General features: G+C 39.8%; 2 protein-coding genes across 5 annotated transcripts in view; one reads left to right on the top strand and one right to left on the bottom strand.

Annotated features, from left to right (window-relative positions):
* Nucleotides 1–9: 9 nt before the first annotated feature.
* On the top strand, nucleotides 10–1,621 carry LOC108121208 (cytoplasmic 60S subunit biogenesis factor ZNF622). Its single transcript, XM_017235175.3, has 3 exons — nucleotides 10–73; nucleotides 139–1,078; nucleotides 1,148–1,621. The coding sequence occupies exons 2-3, from the start codon at nucleotides 206–208 to the stop codon at nucleotides 1,496–1,498; spliced, it is 1,224 nt and encodes a 407-aa protein (XP_017090664.2). The 5' UTR covers nucleotides 10–73; nucleotides 139–205; the 3' UTR covers nucleotides 1,499–1,621.
* Nucleotides 1,622–3,814: 2,193 nt separating this feature from the next.
* The window catches only part of mnb (minibrain), a 32,722-nt gene continuing 13,120 nt past the window's right edge, over nucleotides 3,815–23,416 (bottom strand). For 2 of the 4 annotated variants that reach the window (XM_070283079.1, XM_070283082.1), the window contains exons 4-10: nucleotides 16,960–17,123; nucleotides 16,736–16,870; nucleotides 11,372–11,543; nucleotides 11,140–11,307; nucleotides 10,796–11,082; nucleotides 9,840–10,701; nucleotides 3,819–5,793 (exon numbers count right to left, since the gene is read on the bottom strand). In XM_070283079.1, coding sequence (XP_070139180.1) covers nucleotides 4,733–5,793; nucleotides 9,840–10,701; nucleotides 10,796–11,082; nucleotides 11,140–11,307; nucleotides 11,372–11,543; nucleotides 16,736–16,870; nucleotides 16,960–17,123 — 2,849 coding nt within the window. In that variant the 3' untranslated portion in view covers nucleotides 3,819–4,732. Of the gene's footprint in view, nucleotides 5,794–8,826; nucleotides 9,288–9,839; nucleotides 10,702–10,795; nucleotides 11,083–11,139; nucleotides 11,308–11,371; nucleotides 11,544–16,735; nucleotides 16,871–16,959; nucleotides 17,124–19,405; nucleotides 19,944–23,416 lie in introns of those variants that run through there. The other 2 variants (XM_070283076.1, XM_070283086.1) reach the window with 2 other exon arrangements.

Genomic DNA, 23,416 nt, shown 5'->3' with positions numbered 1-23,416 from the left:
TCTTTTTAGTATTTTTTTTATCTTTCTTATATGTACACCGCCTGGTCACACTGCTAAAAACAGAAAGAACGTGGTGCGTGTTGCTGTTTGTGTTCTTTTTCTTATTCGCATTAATCATCGTATCTTTCTGGATTTTAGATCAGACGCAGTACGAAATCTGTTGTGAAATTCCAAATTCCTAAGAGACCTAAGAGCAGCTGCAGCCATGTCGCAGTTCACGTGCCTCAATTGCGATGCCCGCTTCGCAAGTGCGGAGATTCAGCGGGACCACTACAAAACCGACTGGCATCGCTATAATTTGAAGCGACGGGTGGCCCAGCTGCCGCCGGTCACCGCCGAGGAGTTCCAGCAGCGCGTGCTGAGCGCCCGCAGCGCCAACGATGCCGCCCTGGAGGAGCAGAACATCAGTGTCTATTGCCAGGCGTGCCGCAAGCAGTTCTCCGGCCAGAAGGCCCACGACAACCACCTGAACAGCAAGAAGCACAAGGAGGCCCTGGCCAAATATGAACGCGACCAAATGACCGCCAGTGGTGGCAGCACGGCTGCCTCCGTTTGCACGCGAAGTGTGCTGGAGCCGCGTCCCCATCCCGCCCTGGCGGCTGCGGCGGCGGGCAAGGGTCGTCTGGCCTTTGCGGAGCGAGCACATGGCCGCGACGAGGACGAGGAATTCGAGGAGGGCGACGATGACGACTTTGAGGACATTGAGGAGGAGGAGGTGGACTCGGACGAATGGGACAAGATACCGGAGAACCCACTGACCGAGCGCGATTGCCTCTTCTGTACGCACAACAGCGAGGATCTGGTTGAGAACCTCAAACACATGTCCGTGGCCCACTCGTTCTTCATACCTGACACCGAATACTGCACCGATATCGACGGCCTCCTCTACTACCTGGGCGAGAAGGTGGCCAACTATTTCATCTGCCTGTGGTGCAATGATCGCGGCAAGACCTTCTACTCCCTGGACGCTGTGCGCAAGCACATGGTGGACAAGGGTCACTGCCAAATGCTCCACGAGGGCATGGCCTTGGCCGAATACGCCGAGTACTATGACTACAGTTCCAGTTATCCGGATAATGTGAGTGATCCTCAAAGGTTTCTAGTCCAAGTTTTGGATAATAATGATTTCTGGTTCTCCCATTAACAGAAGGATGGAATGGACATCGATGAGGAGGTCGTTCCAGAGCTGCTCGACGGCGACGAGTACCAGTTGGTGCTGCCATCGGGTGCTGTGATCGGACACCGTTCCCTGCTCCGCTACTACAAGCAGCGTCTGCGCCCGGAAAGCGCCGTCGTCCTCAAGAAGTCGGACCGCAAGCTGCACAAGGTCCTCAGCGAGTACCGGGCTCTGGGCTGGACGCAGACCCAACAGCAGGCGGCTGCCCGCAAGGCGAAGGACATTCATCTGATGAAGCGCGTCCAGTCCAAGTGGCAGATGAAGCTCGGCTGCAAGGCCAACAAGCTGCAGAAACACTACCGCGCCCAGGTCCTCATCTAAGGATAATGCCCCTTTGGAATATATTCCGCATATAATATTAAATGCCCCAGAATGGGTTATTTTTTTGTTAATCGCTAGGATTTCTTGTAATATAAAAATACATAAATGAGTGTACTAAGAGGAGGTTCCAAACAAAATGGAATTTCCGAATTTTCCTCGGATTTTCCGTAGTTTTCCTAATTTTTTTAGATTTTTTTCCGATTTTTTGGAATTTTTCCTGATTTTTTTCAATTTTCCAAGGTTTTCCACACTTTTCCAGAATTTCCCTTAAATTTCCACAATTTTCCTAAGTTTTCCTGAATTTTCCATAATTTTCCTGACCCTCCTTGCATGATTTTTCGTTGAAACATCGTCTGGCATCAGCTCCCGTATGGGACCTGTCACCCACCATCTTATAATTCTCAACCTGTTCTGGCACGTCCCCACGTAAGTATAAATTCGGATCGCGAAAATTTTTTTCTTTTTTCCATAATATCTTGGCCATTTCTTAACCGATTTCGACGTGCGACGTCTTAAACGATTCAGGAGACTTAAATTAAGCGATCTATGCAAAAAAATTTCAGGATTTTAGCCATATAATTTCTTGGTGGATTTTCCAAAATTTTTTTGCATCAATCGCTTAATTTGGTTTCTCTGAATCATTTAAGACATCATTCATCGAAATCGGTCCACAAATGGCCAAGATAAATTGTAATTTGAAGGAAAAATTTTCGAGGTCCGACATTGTACTTGTTAACCGTTAGGCAGAACCAGTTGGGAATCATAAGCTCCAAGGCGGCAGGATTCCGTTTGTTTTGGTTTTTCTTGTTTGCCATCCGCCATTTTGGAGCCGATTTCGATGGGAAGTGGGAATAATTAAGAAAAATAAGAAAAATTAGGAAAAATATTAAAAGCTCTGGAAAAATCAGGAAAAATATTACAAATAATAAATAATAAAAAACAAGAAACGCGTTTTCCCCTATAGGGCCCACGGCGATGGCTATATCTTCCCCAATTCTCATCCGATTCTCAAGCGGAGTATCTTAAACGATTTGTGGATCGATTCTCCACCATTCTGCATCAAAATCCTGAGGCAAAATATTTTTCAGATTTTTTGCCCATTTTTCCTGATGGATCCCCTGAAAATGGGGTTTTTCCCTATAGGGCCCACGGCGATGGCTATATCTTCCCCAATTCTCATCCGATTCTCAAGCGGAGTATCTTAAACGATTTGTAGATCGATTCTCCATCATTCTGCATCAAAATCCAGAGACAAAATATTTTTTCGATTTTTTGTCCATTTCTCGTGATGGGTCCCCTGAAAATGGGGTTTTCCCCTATAGGGCCCACGGCGATGGCTATATCTTCTCCAATTCTCATCCGATTCTCAAGCGGAGTATCTTAAACGATTTCTGGGTCGATTCTCCACCATTCTGCATCAAAATCCAGAGACAAAATATTTTTCAGATTTTTTGTCCTTTTTTTCTGATGGTTTCCCTGAAAATGATGTTTTCCCCTGTAGGGCCCACGGCGATGGCTATATCTTCTCCAATTCTCATCCGATTCTCAAACGGAGTATCTTAAACGATTTGTGGATCGATTCTCCACCATTCTGCATCCAAATCCTGAGACAAAATATTTTTCAGATTTTTTGTCCATTTTTCGTGATGGGTCCCCTGAAAATGGGGTTTTTTCCTATAGGGCCCACGGCGATGGCTATATCTTCTCCAATTCTCATCCGATTCTCAAGCGGAGTATCTTAAACGATTTGTGGATCGATTCTCCATCATTCTGCACCAAAATCCTGAGACAAAATATTTTTCAGATTTTTTGTCCATTTTTCCTGATGGATGCCCTGAAAATGGGGTTTTTTCCTATAGGGCCCACGGCGATGGCTATATCTTTCCCAATTCTCATCCGATTCTCAAGCGGAGTATCTTAAACGATTTCTATATCGATTCTCCATCATCCTGCATCAAAATCCTGAGACAAAATATTTTTCCGATTTTTTATCCATTTTTCCTGATGGGATCCCTTGAAAATGGGGTTTTTTCTTATAGGGCCCACTGCGATGGCTATATCTTTCCCAATTCTCATCCGATTCTCAAGCGGAGTGTTTTAAACGATTTCTGGATCGATTCTCTACTGCATCAAAATCCTGGGACAAAATATTTTTCAGATTTTTTGTTCCTTTTTTTGTGATGAGGACCCTGGAAAATAGAATCTCTATAGGATCGTTATGGAAGTTGGAATGTCGTACACTTCTGACCAAAATTATAATACCCTCGGAAGGGTTTCAAAAGACTTTAGTTTTTTTTGTTGTTTACTTAAATAAGTTTGCTCTTTATATTAAATAGCGACTTCTCGCCAAATAAAATTACATAATTTAAATTAACAATTAAATAAATTTTAATTTTGATTCGTTTATATAAAGTAAAATTATGTCGTTATGGTTATAGCATAAAATTAAACATTAAAATTAGACCAAAAAAAAAGGTTCTAGCATGTAAAAAAAATAAACGCTTTTTTGCGAAAAAAAATCCTTCAAGTGTAGCGCATATCCTTTTTCATACGCCTTCCGGAGGGGGGGCGGAAAGGTCTTAGCATCGAAGTGGGTGTGGCAGCAGAAGTGACTATGTGTGCAAGTGTGTGTGTGGGTGTTGTTGTTGTGGTTTATGAGTGTAAATTTTAGCTAGTTTTCTTTTTTTAAATATTTTTAATTATTATTAATGCAGTTTTGTTTTTTTTTCTATGTGTGCTTGTGTGTATGTGTGTGTGTGTGTGTGTTTGTAAAAGGACACCACAAAAAAAAATCCAGGACAGATCTTAAATTCTATAAAAAATATTACCAATTTTTTTATAATAAAATTTGTATAAAAAATTGGCAAAAAATTAACAAATCTTTAACAATAATAAATGGTAAAAATATATATATGTATAATCATTGAGCTTTTTGTTTCAAAAGTGTATAATTTTAATAATTAATTTTTGTAAAAAAAATTGAAAATAGAATAAATTTTAGAAGAATTTTCAGAATTGTTCTGGAATTTTCAAGAGGCATCCCCGTCCAAAGATCGAGGCTCTGAGGGATTTTGAGAAAGCGTTGTGCCTTTTGGTGTTGCATTTAAAAAAAAAATAATTAGTGGCAGAGCGAGAGAGCAGCAACGCCTAACATTCCTGACATATTTTCCTTCTCTTTTTTTTTTACGATTTTTTAAAATGGTTAATGGTTTTTTTTAGTTTTTGTTTTTTAGGCTAATGTATAACTACAGGATTCTGTTGAACACAAACCCCCACCATCGGCGACGAGGAGGAGGCATCGCTGCTGCTGGCTCCGGTGGCCGAGTTGCTGCCGCCACCCGCCACATTCTGGACGACACCGGCCGAGGTCTGGGGTACGCCGTGGCTGCCCAAGTGCCGCCTGGAGCCCACCACTCCCAGGCCTCCTCCGCCACCCCCCATTGATGCTGATGTGGATGCTGTGGAGGAGGCGGATGACGAGGAGGGCGGCAGCTGCAGGGGCATGGGCAGTGGCATGGGCAGAGGCATGGTGAGCGGCAGTGGCGGCAAGGGCATCGGCAGCTCGCTCAGCGAGGCGGGTGCTGCTCCATAGGCGGGCTGCGACGGGAACAGATGGAAAGCGGCGGCGGCGGCGGCGGCTGCTTGGGCCTGTGGCGTCACCGCCACACTGGCAGCATTGGGGCCTCCACCCAGTCCCGATACTGGGCCGGGTAACGCGCCACCACCTCCTCCTCCACCGCCACCACCACCACCTGCTCCCCCACCCCCGCCTCCACCCGCTGCTGTGGCGCTTATCACACTCGAATCGGTCATCATGAGATGCGAGGCGGCTGCCGCCGCTGCTGCTGCTGCTGCCGCTGCTGCAGCCGCTGCTGCCGAGGACAGGTTGTTGTTGTAGAAGTGGTGCGGCGCCAGGTTCAAGGGGGCATAGCCGGGGGGCAGCATCGGCGGCACCCGCAGCATCCTTCCATGGCCGTTGGGCGGCGGAGGAGCCAGCGGCGGATCACATTCCATGGCGTGCGGATAGCTGTTGAGGCTGTTGTGGTTGCCGTTGTTGTTGCTGCTAATGCTGCCGTTGTTGTTGCTGCTGTTGTTGTTGTTGCTGTTGCTATAGAGGCTGCGACTGTTGTGGCGTTGCTGCTGCTGGGGTGGACTGAAGTGGTTCAGGCTGTTGAGACTGTTGCTGCAGTTGCCGGAGCGGCTCACCAGGGAGCTGGGCTGGTGGCTGGGCTGCAGGCTCAGGGCGGAGAAGTTGTTCATGGCATTGGCTGCCGCCGAGGAGTGCATCAGCAGGCCTACAAGGGATTGGAAAGGATCAAGGATTAAAAAAGGGTTTATATAAATTCTAAATTTTAAACCAAAGGCATTTTTTTTTTGCATTTTTTAATTATAATTATTTTTAGAGACTTTTTTTATGGAGTTACTTTTAAAGAACTTTAGATTTTGAAACTAAAGCTGTTTTTTTCTGGAAAAAATTAAGAATTTCTTAAAAAAAAGACTCTATTTTCTGCAAGAATATATCTTTAGTGATTTTTAGTATTTTTTTTAACCTCATTTCAAAAACTATTTTCAAAACGGTTGGATTTTTAAGACTTTTAAATAATTTTGAAACATTTTTCTGACAAAATGAAATTGTAGTTACTTTTAAAAATCGATATACCCTATATACCCTACCCTATATCCTTTTCTTTTTGAAATTAGAGGCATATTTTTAGAAAAATGTTAACTATAGCACTTATAAAGTAACCAAATGACTCTATACCCTTTATTTTAGTATTTTTCTAAGCCTATTCTTAGAGTTTTTGTTTTTCAAATAGAATTTTAGTTTAAAATATTATAGTTTCTTTAAAATATCCTCCATTTTAATCCTTTAAAAGTTCTCCACTCGAAAAGAAAATGCCTTTAGTTTTTAGTATTTTTTTTTTTTGAAACCCAAACTACAAATTATATTCTCTATTTTTTTGTTGATTATATCATAAGTTTTATTGAAGGTTTTTTCGCTTTTTTTTTGTAATTTTTGTATTTTCCTTTGGTTTGCTTTAGTTTTTTGTTTTTATTTTTTGTTTTTTTGTTTGTTTTTTTTATGAATTCCTTTTCCTGGTATTTTGTTTGGTAAAGTCGCCTTTATCGGTTTCATTAATCGTTAATAAATTATCTGGTACTTATTCAACTTAAACCATCAGCTGCTTGTATGTTATATTATATAAATGCCACATATGCATATGCACATACCTATGTATATTTTACTGTATACATGTCTATAAATGTCCTGTGTGTGTGTCTTGTGTTTGAGTGTGTGTGATTGTTTAGTATTTTTTTTTTCTGTGTAAACTGTACTTTTTGTTTTTTGCCATCGTATTAGTTTTTTTTCCCCAAAAGTATTTTTTATTTATTTTTTTTTTATCGCAATACTGTTTCGTTAAACGTCTTTTAGCTACGTTTGCTTTCGCAAAGAAAATGCATTATGGTCTTCCCCTTTCTCCAATTTCCGGTTCCTGTTTATTGCATGCTGGTTATCGATTATCGGTTATCGATTATCGATTATCGTTCTACCAAAAAACTGTACTTTTTCTTGCTTTTTCCCGCCCCCCAGCCCTCATCTGGTGTCCTTGTGGTGTGGTGTGTGTCTGTCTGTCTGTGATGTCGCCTGGCTTTTGTTTCAGTGTATTAATTATAAACTTATTGACATATAACACTCGCTTTCTCACTGGTATTTTAGTATTTTACACATAAGTTTCACAAGTTAAGTGTCTCTCTGGTTGCTCGTTAAATTCTTGGATCGTGGATTTCTTTTTACGTTTTCATCTGCGGGGCTAACCTCTAATTTTAATTCATATATATATTTTCTTTACTTTCATACTATATGTTTTTGTATCCGTAGGGGGTCGGGTCGCGGTCGATCTGTCTCTGTGTCGGTAATAAAATTAATTGAGTTCTCTGTCGCTGTTCATAATTACTCATAAGTATATATATATATATCTGTATATATATATATATATATATAGATGTATGTATGTTTTTTTTTTAATTTATTAAATGCTAAATTTCATTTCTTTAGTACGTACTGATTTAATTTGTTATGCTTTCTATGCTTTATCCTCTCATCCCTCCTATTCCTTCTTCTATTTTTTTAATTCCCATTATCGTTATCGGCTTTATCCTTTTTAGCATTCCGTATATATTTTGTCCGTTCTTGCTCTCTCTTTCCTCTCCAAACGCATATCCTTTATCTTATGCTCGCCTTTTTTTTTCGCTATTTTTACATGCCTAGTTTTATTTTGTTTATTTTTTTACAAACTATGATTTGTGTTTGGTTTTCAACTCGTATGCTTGCATATATATCGCTTCATTTATCGGTTATCGGGTATTAATCGTTCCAATTAAAACTGTTGATCGATAAGAGTGTGTGTTTGTGTTTATTTGCAGCCATGGGAGGGACCAAGGACCAAGGACAAAGAGATCGGGTTATCACAAAAGAAAGAGAGACTATCGACTGCTCGCCCGCTCTCTCCTATCGATAGGTTTGCTTTCATGCCGATTGTACCGTTATACAAAGTACCGGAAAGATGAAAGAGAGCGAGGAGAGTTGCCTTTCGATAGAAATCGATAACAGAAGTGATGAGAGAAACCGTATTACTTTAAAATCATACAATTAAAATAAATTCAAAAAAATAATCGATTTATATCGAATCTAAAATCAGCAAGCTAGCCTGAGGTCTAAGGAGGTTTTTTTTAGGGGAATCTTGTCTGTGTGCCGTATTTTACAATTAATGGATTAACCGATATATACAAATACCTAAGAATTACCGGGGGATTCGCTGCTTTTGTTAATTTACTTCCGATTTTTGTTTTCTCTGTTTGGGCTTACAACGTTTCGTGTACTGTACTCGCTTACTTATGCAATATATGTAAGTATATTAAGATGTATGTATATGTATGGCAGTCATTAAGAAAGTCGTTAAGGATTCCTCGTTTACTTATTTCTTCTTAATATTTATCCTTATTATTATACTTCTTTTTCTTTTTACTCATACTTGAATTATTTTATTTTTTTGTTTGTTTTTTTTTTTTGTTCTCTAACAGGTTTAAATCGTACCATTCTAAGATCCTAGATGCTTATACTTATTTTTTAATCTTTTTTTGTTTAGCCATCGGCGTTATTACTGCATTTATAAGTTGATGAAAAAAAAAAAAACGTTAAACATTTAACACACGATTGTATTTTTGGTTTTCATCCGATCAGAGCGTCTAAAATGCATGAGCATAATACATATTACATAATACATATACCATATATATATATTCTAACAAAAAAAAAAAGAGCGGTATTATGGGGTTCATTGGGAGAGTTGGTATTTTTGGTTGGTATATTTTTTCTTATTTTTTTTTCATTCTTTCTTTCTTGAATCGAAGGCGCCACTTGCTTTTAATTTTTTTTTTTAATTTCTTGCTTAGGATAATCTTGTTCATGCTTTTTTTCGTTAAGTGTAGTTCTTGTTGTTCTGGTTGGCGGTTTAGACAAAGACAGAGATACATAAACGGGTGAAAGAGAGAGATGTGACTATTTACAAAAAAACAGCTTTCTAATGTTGCATGTTGCACGTTGCAGGATCCTGTCAGGATGTTCTTGCTGCTACTTGTTATGTGTGTGTGTGTGTGGGCTCACTCGCTCGTTACTGTGGTATCCTTGAAGATGCTCCCGATCCCGATCCTGATCCTGATCCTGATACTGATGATGATCCTGCTCCTGCTCCTACTCCGGTAGCCGTTGCCGGTCATCGGCGTTCATCTGATTCCGATTCGTTTATTAATATTTTTTATTAATATTTTTCCAGGAGGCCATTGGAAGATTGGAAGAGAGGAGGATGGGAGTGTTATATTTCGCATTTTTTGTTGCCTTTTTTTTTCTACACAACTTCCAGATTGTTTCTTTTTTTTTTTTAACAAATAATATTCATAAATGATAAGATGACTAAAAACTAAAACAAGTAAGTAGCTTAAACTATATAGTTGGAATACAAATCATAATCATAAACAGGGACACAATCAATGGCCATACAAATCATATTCAAGTACGAATTTTGTCGTTTCTAGTTTTGGTTTTTCGATCAAAAAATTATATAATTACTAATCCACACACTTAAGAGTACATAAACACACACTACAACACATCGCAGGATATCCTCTCTCGTTATCCTTTCAAATCAAATAATCAAATAATAAATCAAACATAAAATTCCAAAAACAAAAGCAAAGGCTACCAAAGCAAATACCGAAACTAGTATGTAGTAGGGTCTTCGAAGGACCTACCCCGAGGAGCATAAGGACTTGCCGTACTCACCATGACACTGGCCGTCCGACGCTCCTGCCAGCGGCGGCAGTGGCAGCGGCAGCGCCATCGGCAGCGGCTGCGCCGACGCACCACCGACACCGCCCGCCCCCGATCCGGACACCGAGCCCTGGGCCGATGTGGCACTGGCCGCTGCCGCCGCCGCCGCCGCAGCTGCTGCGCTGGACGATGAGACGGCTCCGCTGCTGCTGCTGCCGGCACCGCTTGCACCACCGCCTCCGTTGCCGCCACTGCCGCCGCCGCCGGAGCCACTGGATCCTCCACCGCCGCCACCGCCACCGGCACCGCTGGAGCCCGAGCCGCCGGCACCGGCGTTCGCCGTGGCCCCGGCACCGCTGGTATTGGTCGCCTCGTCCGCCGTGCGCTTGAAGAAGTTGTGCTGCAGGGCGTAGTAGGGGGTGACCCGGGTCTTGGGGTCGAAGTCGAGCATGCGCAGGATCAGGTCCTTGAACTTGAGATAGTCGGAGACGTTGTGGCCCGGCTCGTCGAGGCGCCGACCGCCCGGCCCGCCCGTATCCACGCCGAGTATGTCCTGGAGCTTGCGCGAGCCCGGCGGCTTGTACTTGCGTCCGTTCTGGTTCTTCTTCAGCACATAGGAGCCGTCGGCCACGATCTTGTCGAAGAACTTGCGGGTCTTGTGCGCCTGGTCGAGCAGATACTTGGGCGGCATGCCCAGCACCTCGACGATCTTGTTCATCTGGTCCATTTCGTTGCAGCCGGAGAACAGCGGCTCGCCGGTGTGCATCTCGACCAGGATGCAGCCCAGCGACCACATATCAATGGCCAGATCATACTGTATGCCCAGAAGCACCTCCGGGGAGCGGTAGAAGCGCGATTGGATATAGTGGTAGATCTGAAAGGATATAGTTTTGTTAGCAAACATAAAGTTGTGTCACGGTCGCCATGAAAACTGTGAGCATTGTGTCACGGTCGCCACAAATACTAACCCGCTGTCCCAGCTGACAGGAGCTGCCAAAGTCAACGATCTTGATCGCGGAACGCTTCGGATTGCAGAGCAAGATGTTCTCGGGCTTCAAATCACAGTGAATAATGTTCAGTTCGGGTGTGCTGAGGAAGAGCAGCGCCGTGCACAGCTGCTGGGCGAACTTGCGCGTGAGGTTCAGCGAAACGCCCCGGAAGTTGGTGTTGCGCAGCAGGTCGTACAGGTTGTATGAGAGCAGCTCGAACACCAGGCACAGGTGGTTGCGCCACATGAAGTGCCGCTTGAGCTTGACTATAGTTGGATAAGTAGGTTAATATATATCACAAAAGAAGGAAGGAAATATCATACCGATATAGTATTTATTCTCGGCATCTGCACGGTTCATCATCTCGAGCAGCTTGACCTCGATCTGTGCCTGGTTTAGGAACGGTTTCTTATTCTTAATTATCTTGATCGCCACGTGGCATTGCTCTTCGTGATCGTAGGCCTTCACCACCTGCCCGAAGCTGCCCTTTCCTGTTCGAGATGATATTGAGATTTGTATTGGAATTCATATAGCATGTGATGTGTGTCATATTACCGATTAACGAGTCGATCTCGTAGCGATCCAAAAACTTTTCCCCATTCTTGATTATATAGTCGTGATTATCATCGTCGTAGCCGTCGTTGTACAGCTTCCGCTCCTTCTTGTTGGAGGAGTCATCCTCGCCTTGCGTTTGCTGGGCACGACGCTTCTTTTTCGCATAGTAAACCTTGAAAAATGAAGATCAAGCATTAATTAGTGATATATATTGAAATTTTGAGGGTATTTGATGTTTATTTATAGTCGAATGTATCGATAACTTATCGTATATAACTTTTCTTTGCAATATGGTTATGCTTTTCATAAATTACGGTCGAGGCAATTCTAATCTTTTGATAACCTAAGCTTTAAAGTACAAAATATATGAAATTTATCGATATCTTACCGATAATGTCTTGTGTTTGTGCTTTTCTTATATTTAGATTATGAAAATACTAATCCTTTGAAATATAACATTATTAGATTGTAGTTTACTTGAAATGAACCTATATGTTATCGATAATTTATCGTAAATACCAGTTCTTTGTTATATGGAATGTATTTTCTTGCTTTGAGAACACTTATCTTAGAATATATGTAAGATATATCGATCTTTTATCGATAACTTATCGCAAACGCGAGTTCTTTGTGAAATTTATTATAATTTACAACACTTATCTTACAATAAATAAATCACTTATCGATAGCTTATCGATAATTTATCGTAAATTCCTTTTCTTTCAGAAGTCTCCTATTTTGTTTCTTGCTTTGAGAGTACAAACCTTCCAAATCCTAATCCCATCCCTACCCCTAACCTAACCTACGCCCTGTTCTGAGAGTAGCCCCCCAATTAGGTCCGAAAAGCGCCACCTACAGTTAAACGCCATCTGTCGGCACTCGGCGTAAGCGCGCCATTGATCGATTGTCTAAGAATTCTCCCACAATGCGGGGGGGGGCGGGCTGGTGGGGAAAATTGAATGATTGCAATTTTTTTGCACAGCAAGTGGTAAATTCATTTCCTCTCCGATGGGGCGGACCAGAAGGGGGGAGGGGGAGGGGGGGAGGAAAAAAGTTTAGCCCGTTACTTCCACTTCATCAAAGACAAATGTAAACAAGCTAAATGAGAAAATGCGAAAAATGAGAGAAAAACCGGCAATGCGAAAGAGGGCGACGCCGCCAAGCCGCGGCATCTATCCCCCAGCTTGTCGCCGCAGCTCCACACACACATACACGCCGCCCTTTCTTTTTCTTGGCGGCGGCAGGGCGGTGTGCTGTAACGGTATAAAAAGCTGAAAAAAAAACGGTGCATGCAGCTTGGCGAAAAAAGTTGTTGCTAACGCGGCAAGCCAATGGGGGTGCGAGTGAGATAGCGAGAGTGCGCAGCCAGAGAGAGAGAGCGATTTCAACAACGCCTAAAAGACGGCTGCACAAAATTGGCCAAGCGCTCTCTCGCGCTCTCTCTCCGCTCTCGCCGGTCTGCAAAGCTCGAAAATGGGTGTATGCCGCTCTGCTGACGTCGACTGTTAAGAAGGCAGTGACGTTTTTTTCCTCTTCTGGGGGGGAGCTCTGTAGCGTCACAGTTAATGCGGCTCTCCTGCTCTCTCCAAAAAACCATAGCATACAAAAAGGCGACCAGCATTATGGAACAAAAAATGCAAATGCAACTGTAACTACGCTATAACGGTAGCCAATTGTCTGTCCAAAACACTCCGACCTGCTCCTGAACGGCCGTCAAATGCACATTGAGGCGGAAAATCGGCAAAATCGTTGTAATCCGGACCGGACATGGCCATGCCATGCCGACCAGACCCTGGTAGGGCTGGGCAGGAAGGCGACCTGTCAACAACGGTCAAGCTGATTACCCGCAGAAACATCGATATGTTTCGATCAATTCAAGTGAATTAAACTCGAAATAAATATGTCGGCGCTTCAATTGATGCACTTGTGTGTTTAATTGGATATCGAGCCAGCAATTTTCCATTTGGCTACATTCCAGTTAGTACCATTGCTTATGTAGGTCATTAACATAATCGCAGGACGAGGTTTAATTTTATCGAAAATATCGATTACATAGGATAACTCATAAGAGGAATGGATGAGAAGTTTATCGGAAATATCGATTAAAGAATAATAATTGTAAAGGAAAGGAATTATTAAAAGGAAGATAGTAATAAGGATTAATTATTATATTTTTATCGAAAATATCGATTGGAAAAGCATACATAGAAGACTCATAAAATTAATGGATGAGAAGAACTTAAAGCTGATCGAAAATGTCGAAAAGGAAGAAAGTACTTAGGATTTAGTATGAAACTTTATCAAAAAAGATGATTATAGATAACAGTTTATCGAAAATATCGATTAAAAGAGATAAATATGAAAGTAATAAAAAGAATGGATAATATATAATTAAAAGTTGATCGAAAATATCGAAAAAATGGAAGATATTAGAGATGAAGGATGCAATTTTATTGAAAAAGATTATATATTGAATTCTATTTAAAATATCGATAAATATCAATCTAAGCAAGAGAATAGATAATTAGGTGTTCAATTTCATCGAAAATATCGTTTGGAAAAGCCTAATTACAAAACTTCTTAAAGGGATGGATGAAAAGATACTATATTTCATCTAAAATATCAATAACAGAAGGTATACTCATGGAACTTACTTAAAGAATGTATCAGTAAGTAGAAAAAAAGTCAAAGTCTTAAATGTTATCGATAATATCGATTAAAAAGATAATATTTTCGAAAATAGTAACCAATTCTATGGAAAATATAACCCAACATTATATTCATCAACACAAAGTAAGTTTAAGCCTAAAGTTGATCGAATTTACATTAAATTTAATCGAAATTATCGATTAATAAAAGAACAATTATGGCAGTAGTATCCAAATTCGATTGAAAATATAACCCAAAATGATAGTCATCAACAGAAAGTGAGATCAAGCCTATTGAACCTTAAGTTTGAATAAAAAAGACACATATCCCATACATTTTATCGAAATTATCGATTAATAATAGAAAAATTACGATAGTAGTCATAATTCGATTGAAAATAAACCTCAAAATGATATTCATCGAGCAGAAAGTGAGATCAACACTACTAAAACTTAAGTTTCAATAAAAAAGACACATTATCCCCCACATCTTATCGAAATTATCGATTAAAAATTGAAATAAATGGTTAACTGGGTTACCAAGCAAAAGTTCAAGTTGCTCAGACCCCTGAAAGACATGTGACAAACACCACTCGGAGACTATTAATAAACTTCCAGCTGAATTTATGAATGGTTACGAATGCCAGGCTATTACTGGGGCTAGTTGCTTGTTATTTTCGGGTGACTTCCTGTGACCTAAGTTGCGTGTAATTCGGATTCCCCATCCCCCCCTTCCCCATCCCCATCCTGCACTTGTCAAACTCAACAAACTAAATTATTAATGGACTGTGTGTCTGTGTGGCACCCACCTAGTACCCCACCCCCCACTCGAGGCGAAGGCGAAGAAGAACCGATTTGGGTCGTCGTCATTTTGTCAGAGAGTGTCATGTCGCCGAAACGTCATATCATTCATGACAGGCGACAGTTTCCAAGTATTACTTCTATATATATATATATAGGTATATATAGTATCTCTTCCGACAAACGGTTTTTGTTTAGAAAGTTTCGCCAGGAAAAGCCAGAGACAGTTGCGTGTGGCTCGCATTTTCCTCCTTCTCTTTTTTTTATTTAATTTTCCTTGTTTTTTTTTCTGTCGATTCAGACAAACGTCAATCGAAGACGACTAGGCACGAGTATGGCGGCAGCGAAAATTGACCCCCCAAACGGGTCAAGGACGAGCGTATCTTTAGCTCAGTTCAGCTTTAGCTTGATGCCACAAATATCCGCTGTCAGCACACGGCCAGACCGGCCAGATAGCAACGCATCTCAACAGAAACCCACAAAATTCCGATCGTCATAAGAAAGCAACAAAAAAAATACAAAAAATAAAATAAATAAGAGGGATGGATGCCAAGGTGTGTTTTTTTAAGTGTAAATACAACAAAATTATAAAATAATGCAACCGAAATATTTAGAGGCTTATTACTAAAGCATATTGTAGATGGAGTTCGTTTTAGGCAGTATGGATCTTACTTGTAGATCTTTAGATACTATAGGTCTTAGTTATCGATTTTTAGATCTATAGATACCTTATATCTTTCTAATAGATCTTGAGATACTGTAGGTCTCACTCAATGATCTGTACTATACTGCATGACTTACCTCTAGATACTACAGATACACCGAATCATACTACAATACCTATAGATCCTATAGAACTGACCTATAGAACTGCAGGGGTTACCACTAGATACTATAGATACTAGATACCGAGTCGTATTAAAAGACTTATCGATACGTTATAGGTATCTTACTAATAGTTCTTTAAAAAGTATAGATCTAACTTATAGATCTGGAGATACTATAGATCTTACTTAAAGATCTCTATAGACTTACTTATCCTCTTACTTTTACTCTTTTGTATAGAACCTCTTCTAGATATATAGATCTATATATACCACAGATCTAACTAACAGATTTGCAGGTCTTGCTAAGAGACCTATGTATATACCTTCCTATAGATCATACTTATAGATCTTAAGCTACTACAGATCTTACTTCAAGAACTATAAATCCTATAGAACGCACTAATGGAGTTTTAGAAAACATAGTTTCGACTGAAAGATCTATAGAACCCTATATCTTACCTAAAAATCTATGGAAACCATAGATCTCACCATAGAATTATAGTTCTTTCTTATAGATCTTGAGATTCTTTAGGTCTTTTCTGTACTTTTCTATATTTTAAGACACTATAGGTTTATAGATAATCTATTATAATACTTAGAACACTTGAGATACTAAAGGTCTTAGTTAAAGATCTGTAGATATCATAGGATATCTTCTTTCTTCTAGATTTATGGAAAGACCGAAGAACTCATTCACTTCTCACCCACAAATCTACAGATACCTAAACTATACTTCTTTCTTATAGATCTTAAGATACTATATCTCTTACTACCTCATTCCTATACCTTAAGATGCAGTAAGTCTATAGATCTTACTTATAACACTTGAGATACTATCGGTCTTCTTTGAAGATCTATAGATAACACAGTTTCCATTCAAAAATCTACAGAACCATATATCTCACTTATAGATCTACAAATCTATAGATACTATCTATACTTTTCTAATTTATTGAAACTTTTATGATCTCGAACACCTCATAAATAAGAAACCTCTCATAAACTGAACATTTCCTATATATATATCCAATATCTATAGATTCTTAAGTATTCTAGCTATATCTAAGAGATCCAGTTTTATAACTCACCTCGTTGATGTGCTTGTAGGTCTTTATCAGATCGACACTCAGCTTGCGCAAAGGACCCGAGGCGGGGTCGCGAAAGTGGGTGGGGATGCGGGCCTGCATGGCACGCACCTCTGACGAAGACGAGGGACTAGAGTGCTGCGGGGGGATCGGAGATGGTTTTCAATTAAATTTTATATTTTTTTATAAAAACAATAAGAAAAAAGGGTATCAAGTATTCGACTTACGTGGTGCATGACATCCCGGTGTGTGGCGGGCAGGTCCTCCTCGACAACGAAGCGGCCGTAGAGCGGGGCATGCCGCTGCCTGCCGCCGCCGCCGCCACCACTCCCGCTGCCCTGCGCTGCATCGACGACGGCGACGCTGCCCGCGCTGGACCCATAAGCGGATACTGCAAATACAAAGATACAGATACAGAATATAAAACAGAGATACAAAGATACAAAGATACAGATACTGTGATGGCATTAGTATTAAATCAAAGCGGGAGAGAGAGAGAGAGAATGAGAGTGGCCGATGGCAGCTTTGGTTCATTGACCGGATCGGATCGCTGCCCTGCCCCCTGCCCCCAGCCCTGGCCCCTGGCTCTGCTCTGCTCTGCAGAATGCACCTGTTTTCGCGCACACCTGACGACGTCAGCGCCCGAGAATTGCCAAAACGATGCCAGAAACAAAAACAAAAACAAAGCCAGGAGGCAGGTGGAAGGTGCAAGGTGGCAGGTGGCAGGAGGAATTAAAGGAAATCAACACTGACAAAAAAAACTAGTACCTTGTAATACTAAAAAGGTACTAAACAGTCGCATGAGATTTTAAAATATTATTTTAGTTTTTTTTTAGATTTAGTGTTTAAAATGGTTAAAAAAAATAATGGTTAAATATTCATAGCCAATACTTGTTGAGTTAAAGGTTAAATATTATTTTAATATAGTATAGTACCTTAATAATATAGTATAGTATAATAGAGTATAATACCTATAGTACCTTTCAGAGTTGAAGGCTATATATAGAACCTAAGGTACCTTTCAGCCCTATACCCTCCAACTCTGATGGGTAATATAGCTTGAAAATATGGTATAGTATAGTACTAGTACTACATAAATATAGTATTTAGAGTTTTGGTCCTTCGAGCCTACATAAGTGCTACTATAGCACTAATATTAATGACAAAGTCGAGGTTCTAACTTATTACTTCCTTGTTTTTAAAGTTTATTACCACTTATTTCTCTTTATTTTTTTATTATGTTATTATTATTTGATGAAGACTCTCCTAAGTTTAAATATTCAATTCAAGGTCGAAGCTTCTTAATTTTTCTTACTTTTCTTTAAAGAATTAATTATTATTCCCATTTTCTTATTAACCTATATTAGTATTCCCTATTTTATCAATTATTTTATCTATTAATTGTCCTTTTATAGTCAAAAAGGGGGCTTCTATATTTCAGTTTTTAAAACTTTAAACATTCAAGTCAAGGTCAAGGCTTAAACCCCTCACTTTTCCTATTTTTTCCTCACTTGCTTTATTATTTTAGATTATTACTATATACCTATATATATACCTTTATATATCCATAAAGATACTAATTAAACAGTAATATATAATTCATTAATTTTTATAATAATTTCTGCGAATTATACCCCCTAAGAAATTCTTCTCACTGCACTGTCCGAGGGGGGCAAGCGCGAAAAAGAGTCACCATAAAGAAAGAGTGCTCTACCTTAATTTTAGACCAGACGGAACTGAAATTATTACACAATATGCAGGCGGCGGCGCGGCACACACATAATTTCCCCGTTAGTGGTTGAGTGTCTCTGCCACTTTTCTCAGTTTTTTTTTGTTTTTTTTTTGGCTTGGCTTGGGTTGTGCAACAAAAATAGCCACAAAACGATATAAACAAGCTATAGAGGGGCAGGGTAAGATAGGTGGTTTCTTATTCTTTTTTTTTTGGTATTTTTTTAAGGGTGAAGAAGACTGGCAGGGAAAGCAGCTGTGTTTATGCTGCTAAACCCGAGCTAATGATATTGCATTTCATCAGCACACTCCTCGCACAACAACAGGTGACGACGGAAACCCGATCGAAACCCAAACAAATAAACAAAAATTGAAAACCCAAAACCAAACAAGACCTCAGCCAGGCTGTGTTCCGGCCAATAAAGCTATTAAGGTGGAAAGCAATTGAGTAATTAGGAAGTCACTTGAATGGGAAACGTATTAAGATGAGACGTACATTGTGAGGCAGTTCCCTAGCCAATACTAGTATTTTCTAATTAGGAATTATTATTTTTTGATAGAAGCTGCCCCTTGAAAATAGCCTTTCTTATAAAGATTACTATTATGTTGTCAGTGTAGGGACTGTTCTATCACAACTTCCTCCTCCTTTTGGTCCTTCGAGACTAGGCTGTACATTATGGGCCAGTTCTCCGTAGAAACTAGTATTTTCTAGTATTAGTATATAAACTAAAACAAAAACCCTAATATAGACCTCTGTGTAAGCTCACAATTATATGAAAAGCGTAGAACTTCCTCTTGCTTTTGGTCCTTCGAGACAGGGTTTAGACCTGTCTCTCGTTTTTGGTCCTTCGAGACTAGACCGTACAATATGCGGCAGTTCTCCACAAAAACTCGTATTATCTAGCCTACCCCTAACCCCTAATATAGACCTTCATGTAAGCTTACAATTATATGACAAGTGTGGAGCCTGTTCCGCCACAACTTCCTCTCGCTGATGGTCCCTCGAGCCTGCAACCGTTTCTAGTTCCTGTTCCGGTTTGGGTGCCGGTTCCGTCTCCGGTTGCGACCACGTCCATGCCGATTTGGGGTATATTATCGAACCCATCTGGCAGTGATCCTCCTCCTCCAGCTCCTCGGGATAATTGCTGTAGTTGCAATCGTAGTCGTAATTGTAATTGTAGTTGTAATTGCCATTATTCGTTGGCCAATTTCTGACACGATGCTGACAGCCAATTTGGGCCAGATAATTGATGTAATGAACAGGAGGCGTCTTGCCTGGCGTCTGGGGCACGATTCTAATTGCCCTGCCACCAGGTGGTGGTGCTAGTAGGGATTGTGATGCACCACCAGCACCCCTGGGTGTCCAATTGTTGGAGCTCCCACTGGTGCTGATGGTTGAGGACTCTCCTCCATTTATATTATTGTTATTTTCACTCGTTTGCTGCCAAAACACCAAAACAGCTGACATTTTAGAATTGTTTTTTAACTTTGTTTTTTAGTTAGTTTAAAATTTAAACAAATTGCAACACACACGATCTGCTGCGAATGAAAATTGAATGCAAACTGTCGCCGTTTCTGCCACACACTTGCCACACTCTCTCGCCGATTCTGTCGTCTGTTTTATTTTTACGAGGAATCTCGTACCTCCACACCGTACCTCCACCGTACCACCATGTTCTGTCGTTGCTTTCTGTTTTCTGCTTTATTTTATTTTACTTTTATTTTTACATGTTTTTTTTATATTTTATTTTGTTTTGAAAGTGCATTTCGAGAGAAAGAGAGACCCCAGAAAGAAATCGTGTGAGAAGCGATCGTGTGAGATCATTAAGTATCTTATGATAATGATAATTATAGTGATAACGCAAGGTAGCTAGAAACCCCTCTTGTGATTCATAAAGTAAGTAATAATAAATACTTCTTAAATAAATAAATAAAAAATAATATAAACATAAGGAGAGTAGAACTTGAGCCTCCAAGTTCATGAACCATTCCCAACCAGACCTCTTCCTGGTCAAAAGCATGCTTTTTTTTTGTGGCTCGTTATCTGGAGGGGGGTAGAGGGGTAGTGGGTGGCTTCCTACTGATTGGGACACCCACCGAGTAGTAGAGTTGCGCTTTCGAGATAATGAAATTTCAATAATGACATGTACTGGAGTTGAAAAAAAAGTGTAGTTCCACTGTACTTGTACAGTACTCTTCCTCTCCGCTCCTCTCCTCTCTGGCAGATAAATTTTCATTTCTTTGTTTCTGCTTTTTGCGTCTTCTGGCTGTGTGTGTGTGTGTAGATGTGTGTGTGTCGTCAAGTCAAGGAAATAATCAAAACAAAGCAAGCGAAATGTGAAATTAAAATAAAATGTAATTAACCCCAGACGGAGGCACACAGTGTACAGTGCGGTACGAAACTGTAATAGTCTGAAGCGAGGGGAGGTAATTGAATGAATGAAGGACATAAACGTGTCCTTAAGAGTTTCTTTTGGGAATTATTATTAAAAAATTAAAAAAAATGTATGCGAATAACAGAATAAAAGAGTTTGTAAAACAAAAGCATGCTTTTTTAAGAAAAAACATAAATTTTTGAACAAAAAAGCATGCTTTTTGAAAATAAAGCCTAAATTTTAAAGAAAAAAGTATGCTTTTGGAAAATAAAGCATAATTTTCGAAGAAAAAAGCATGCTTTTCAAGAAAAAAATCACTACTTTTTGGGGATAAAGCATCGATTTTAAGATCCAACAACGACTTTTTAAGGAAAAAGCAGGATTCTTAAAGAAAAATTCATTTTTTTTAATGAATAAGCATGCTTTTTAAAGAATAAAGCATGCTTTTAATGGAAAAAGCATGCTTTTAAGTGAGAAAATCTGCTCTTAATAAAAAAAAAAGCACGTTTTTAAATAAAAAACCATACTTTTCCAAGAAAAACGCATAATATTTTAAGAAGAAAGCATTTTTGTTTGAAAAGAAAGAATTTTTAAAGAATAAACACAATTTTCATGAAAAAGCATGCTTTTTACTACTTTTATAAAAAAAAAGCATGCTTTAAATAAAAAAAGTAAGCATTTTTAAAGCTAGAAAAAAGTAAAAAAAATATAAAATATTTCAATTCGAATATTAGTTAGAATAAAAAAGCATGAAAACCTAAGGAAAAAGCATGCTTTTTAAAGAAAAAAAAATCATTTTTAGCTAAAAAAAAAAAGTGGACTAGAAGAACCTTTTTTAAAAGCTTTTTAAGTAAAAAATTAAACCAAAAGTCAAAAAATCCAAATCCAAATCCAAGTCTAAATAATAAATGAACTTTGAGCCCCAAACCCCCCAAAAAAGCAGGAGACTAGCTCCTATTTGAATGTCTGCCTCAAGTCGAAACCAATTGAAGATGTGGATCTCTCCGAGCCCCAGAACCCATCCTCTGTGTCCCCATCCTCCTGCCCCCCATACCCCGTCCTCCCTGCGAATGCCACCGCGAGACCGAAAACCGAAAATAGTTGACGACATTTTGCGTTTTTTGTCGTATTTTGGGGCCAGGAATGGGATCGGATCGGACACCGAACAACCTCTATCGATAATTGCCGGGGACTCTGAACCGAGAAAGGGGGTGGGGGTACTGCGACTGACATCCGGAGTGGCGCAGGTGAGTCACACATCCCCCCGTCCTCAGTGGATTGCAGTTGTCTGTCTGCAGTTGACAACTTTATGAACAGATGGCGCCAGCTAATCAGCCACAAGAGCCCCAAACCGGAGACCGAATACCGAAAACCACCATGCCTCATGCCACTTGCTGCTCGGCTGGGAGACAGGCAGGCGGAGAGGCAGTGCCGGAGACAGGGCGGAGACAGTGAGGGAATGCCAGGTGAGTGATAAGCAAACAGTTGACAACACAGCACACTATTTGCCGGCTGAATGGAGTGACATTGTTGCACTTTCGTACTAGAAGTAGAAGTAGAAGTAGAAGTACTAGTAGAGGTAAGTACACAACACCCTACACCTTGGGGCTCCAACCAGGAAACCAGAGATATGCCAGAAGATAGCCCCCATAGTCGAAACAGTCGAAAGCCTCTCAGAAACTATTCTTGGAAGGGTTTCCCTCAAAATAGGTATCTATAGGTTCTTTAAAATACTAGATACTATGAAAGATTAAATGACTTTCCAGAGACATGAGGCTTATGGTGGGGTTTTCTTTTTAGGGATCAGGTTGCTTCCCAGCCCCATCGAGGTCTTTCTTCTAAAAGGAAACTAAACACCAATCAGGCCACTTCCCAGAAACTGCCACTCCAGAGGAGGCCTCTCGGTCTCTGTATTTTGATTTTAATATTAAGGGGAAGTACACGAATATAACTACGGAAGCTTATCGAACTCGTACTCGTCAGATGCTTAAATTTTAGGTACTTTTTAAAAAGGTTCTTTGTGTATTTCTCTTAGATAAGAGTACCCCCTTTGCGAAACTATTCATCTTATAAGGTTTAATACCATTTAAATGAGATTTTCTATTTTTATAGAGTGGAATACCCACTAGAAAATACTTTTCTTTAATTATTATGGCTTTTTTTAAGAACCGTCCTAAAACCGAGTATTTTCCCTCCAAAAATGGGGGGTTTTCCATGTAGTTTATCTTGACTGTAGATCAGAATAACCCCTTAAGAGTTTATTTTTAAAGATTATGATTTTTTTTTTATCATAAAAGCCTCTAAAAAAATCTTTTAAGATTGAATCATAAATTTAGTTCATTTTATGTAGCTCGGGAGCTTTCCTAAAAACGAGCATTTATCTTTATATTTGTTTATTTCATATAGGTTGGAAAACATCTTAAATACTGGTATTTATGTATGAAATTATTTTAATTTCAATACCTCTAATATTTTTCTTCAAATATGTTGTGTTTTATGTCAGAATACCCCTTTATTTTTATATATGAATATCCCCTCCCTAAAAACAAGTATTTATCATCTACATATGTTTATTTTATCC

Source organism: Drosophila bipectinata, chromosome XL (assembly GCF_030179905.1).
Source record: "Drosophila bipectinata strain 14024-0381.07 chromosome XL, DbipHiC1v2, whole genome shotgun sequence".
Taxonomy (NCBI): domain Eukaryota; kingdom Metazoa; phylum Arthropoda; class Insecta; order Diptera; family Drosophilidae; genus Drosophila; species Drosophila bipectinata.
Note: the sequence above shows the minus strand (reverse complement) of the source record. Positions and strands in the feature narration are given on the sequence as shown.

Coding starts and splice junctions, on each gene's coding strand:
- LOC108121208 (XM_017235175.3), top strand. CDS start 206: ATGTCGCAGTTCACGTGCCTCAATTGCGATGCCCGCTTCGCAAGTGCG. Junction 1,079..1,147: donor GTTCCAGTTATCCGGATAAT/GTGAGTGATCCT, acceptor TCCCATTAACAG/AAGGATGGAATGGACATCGA.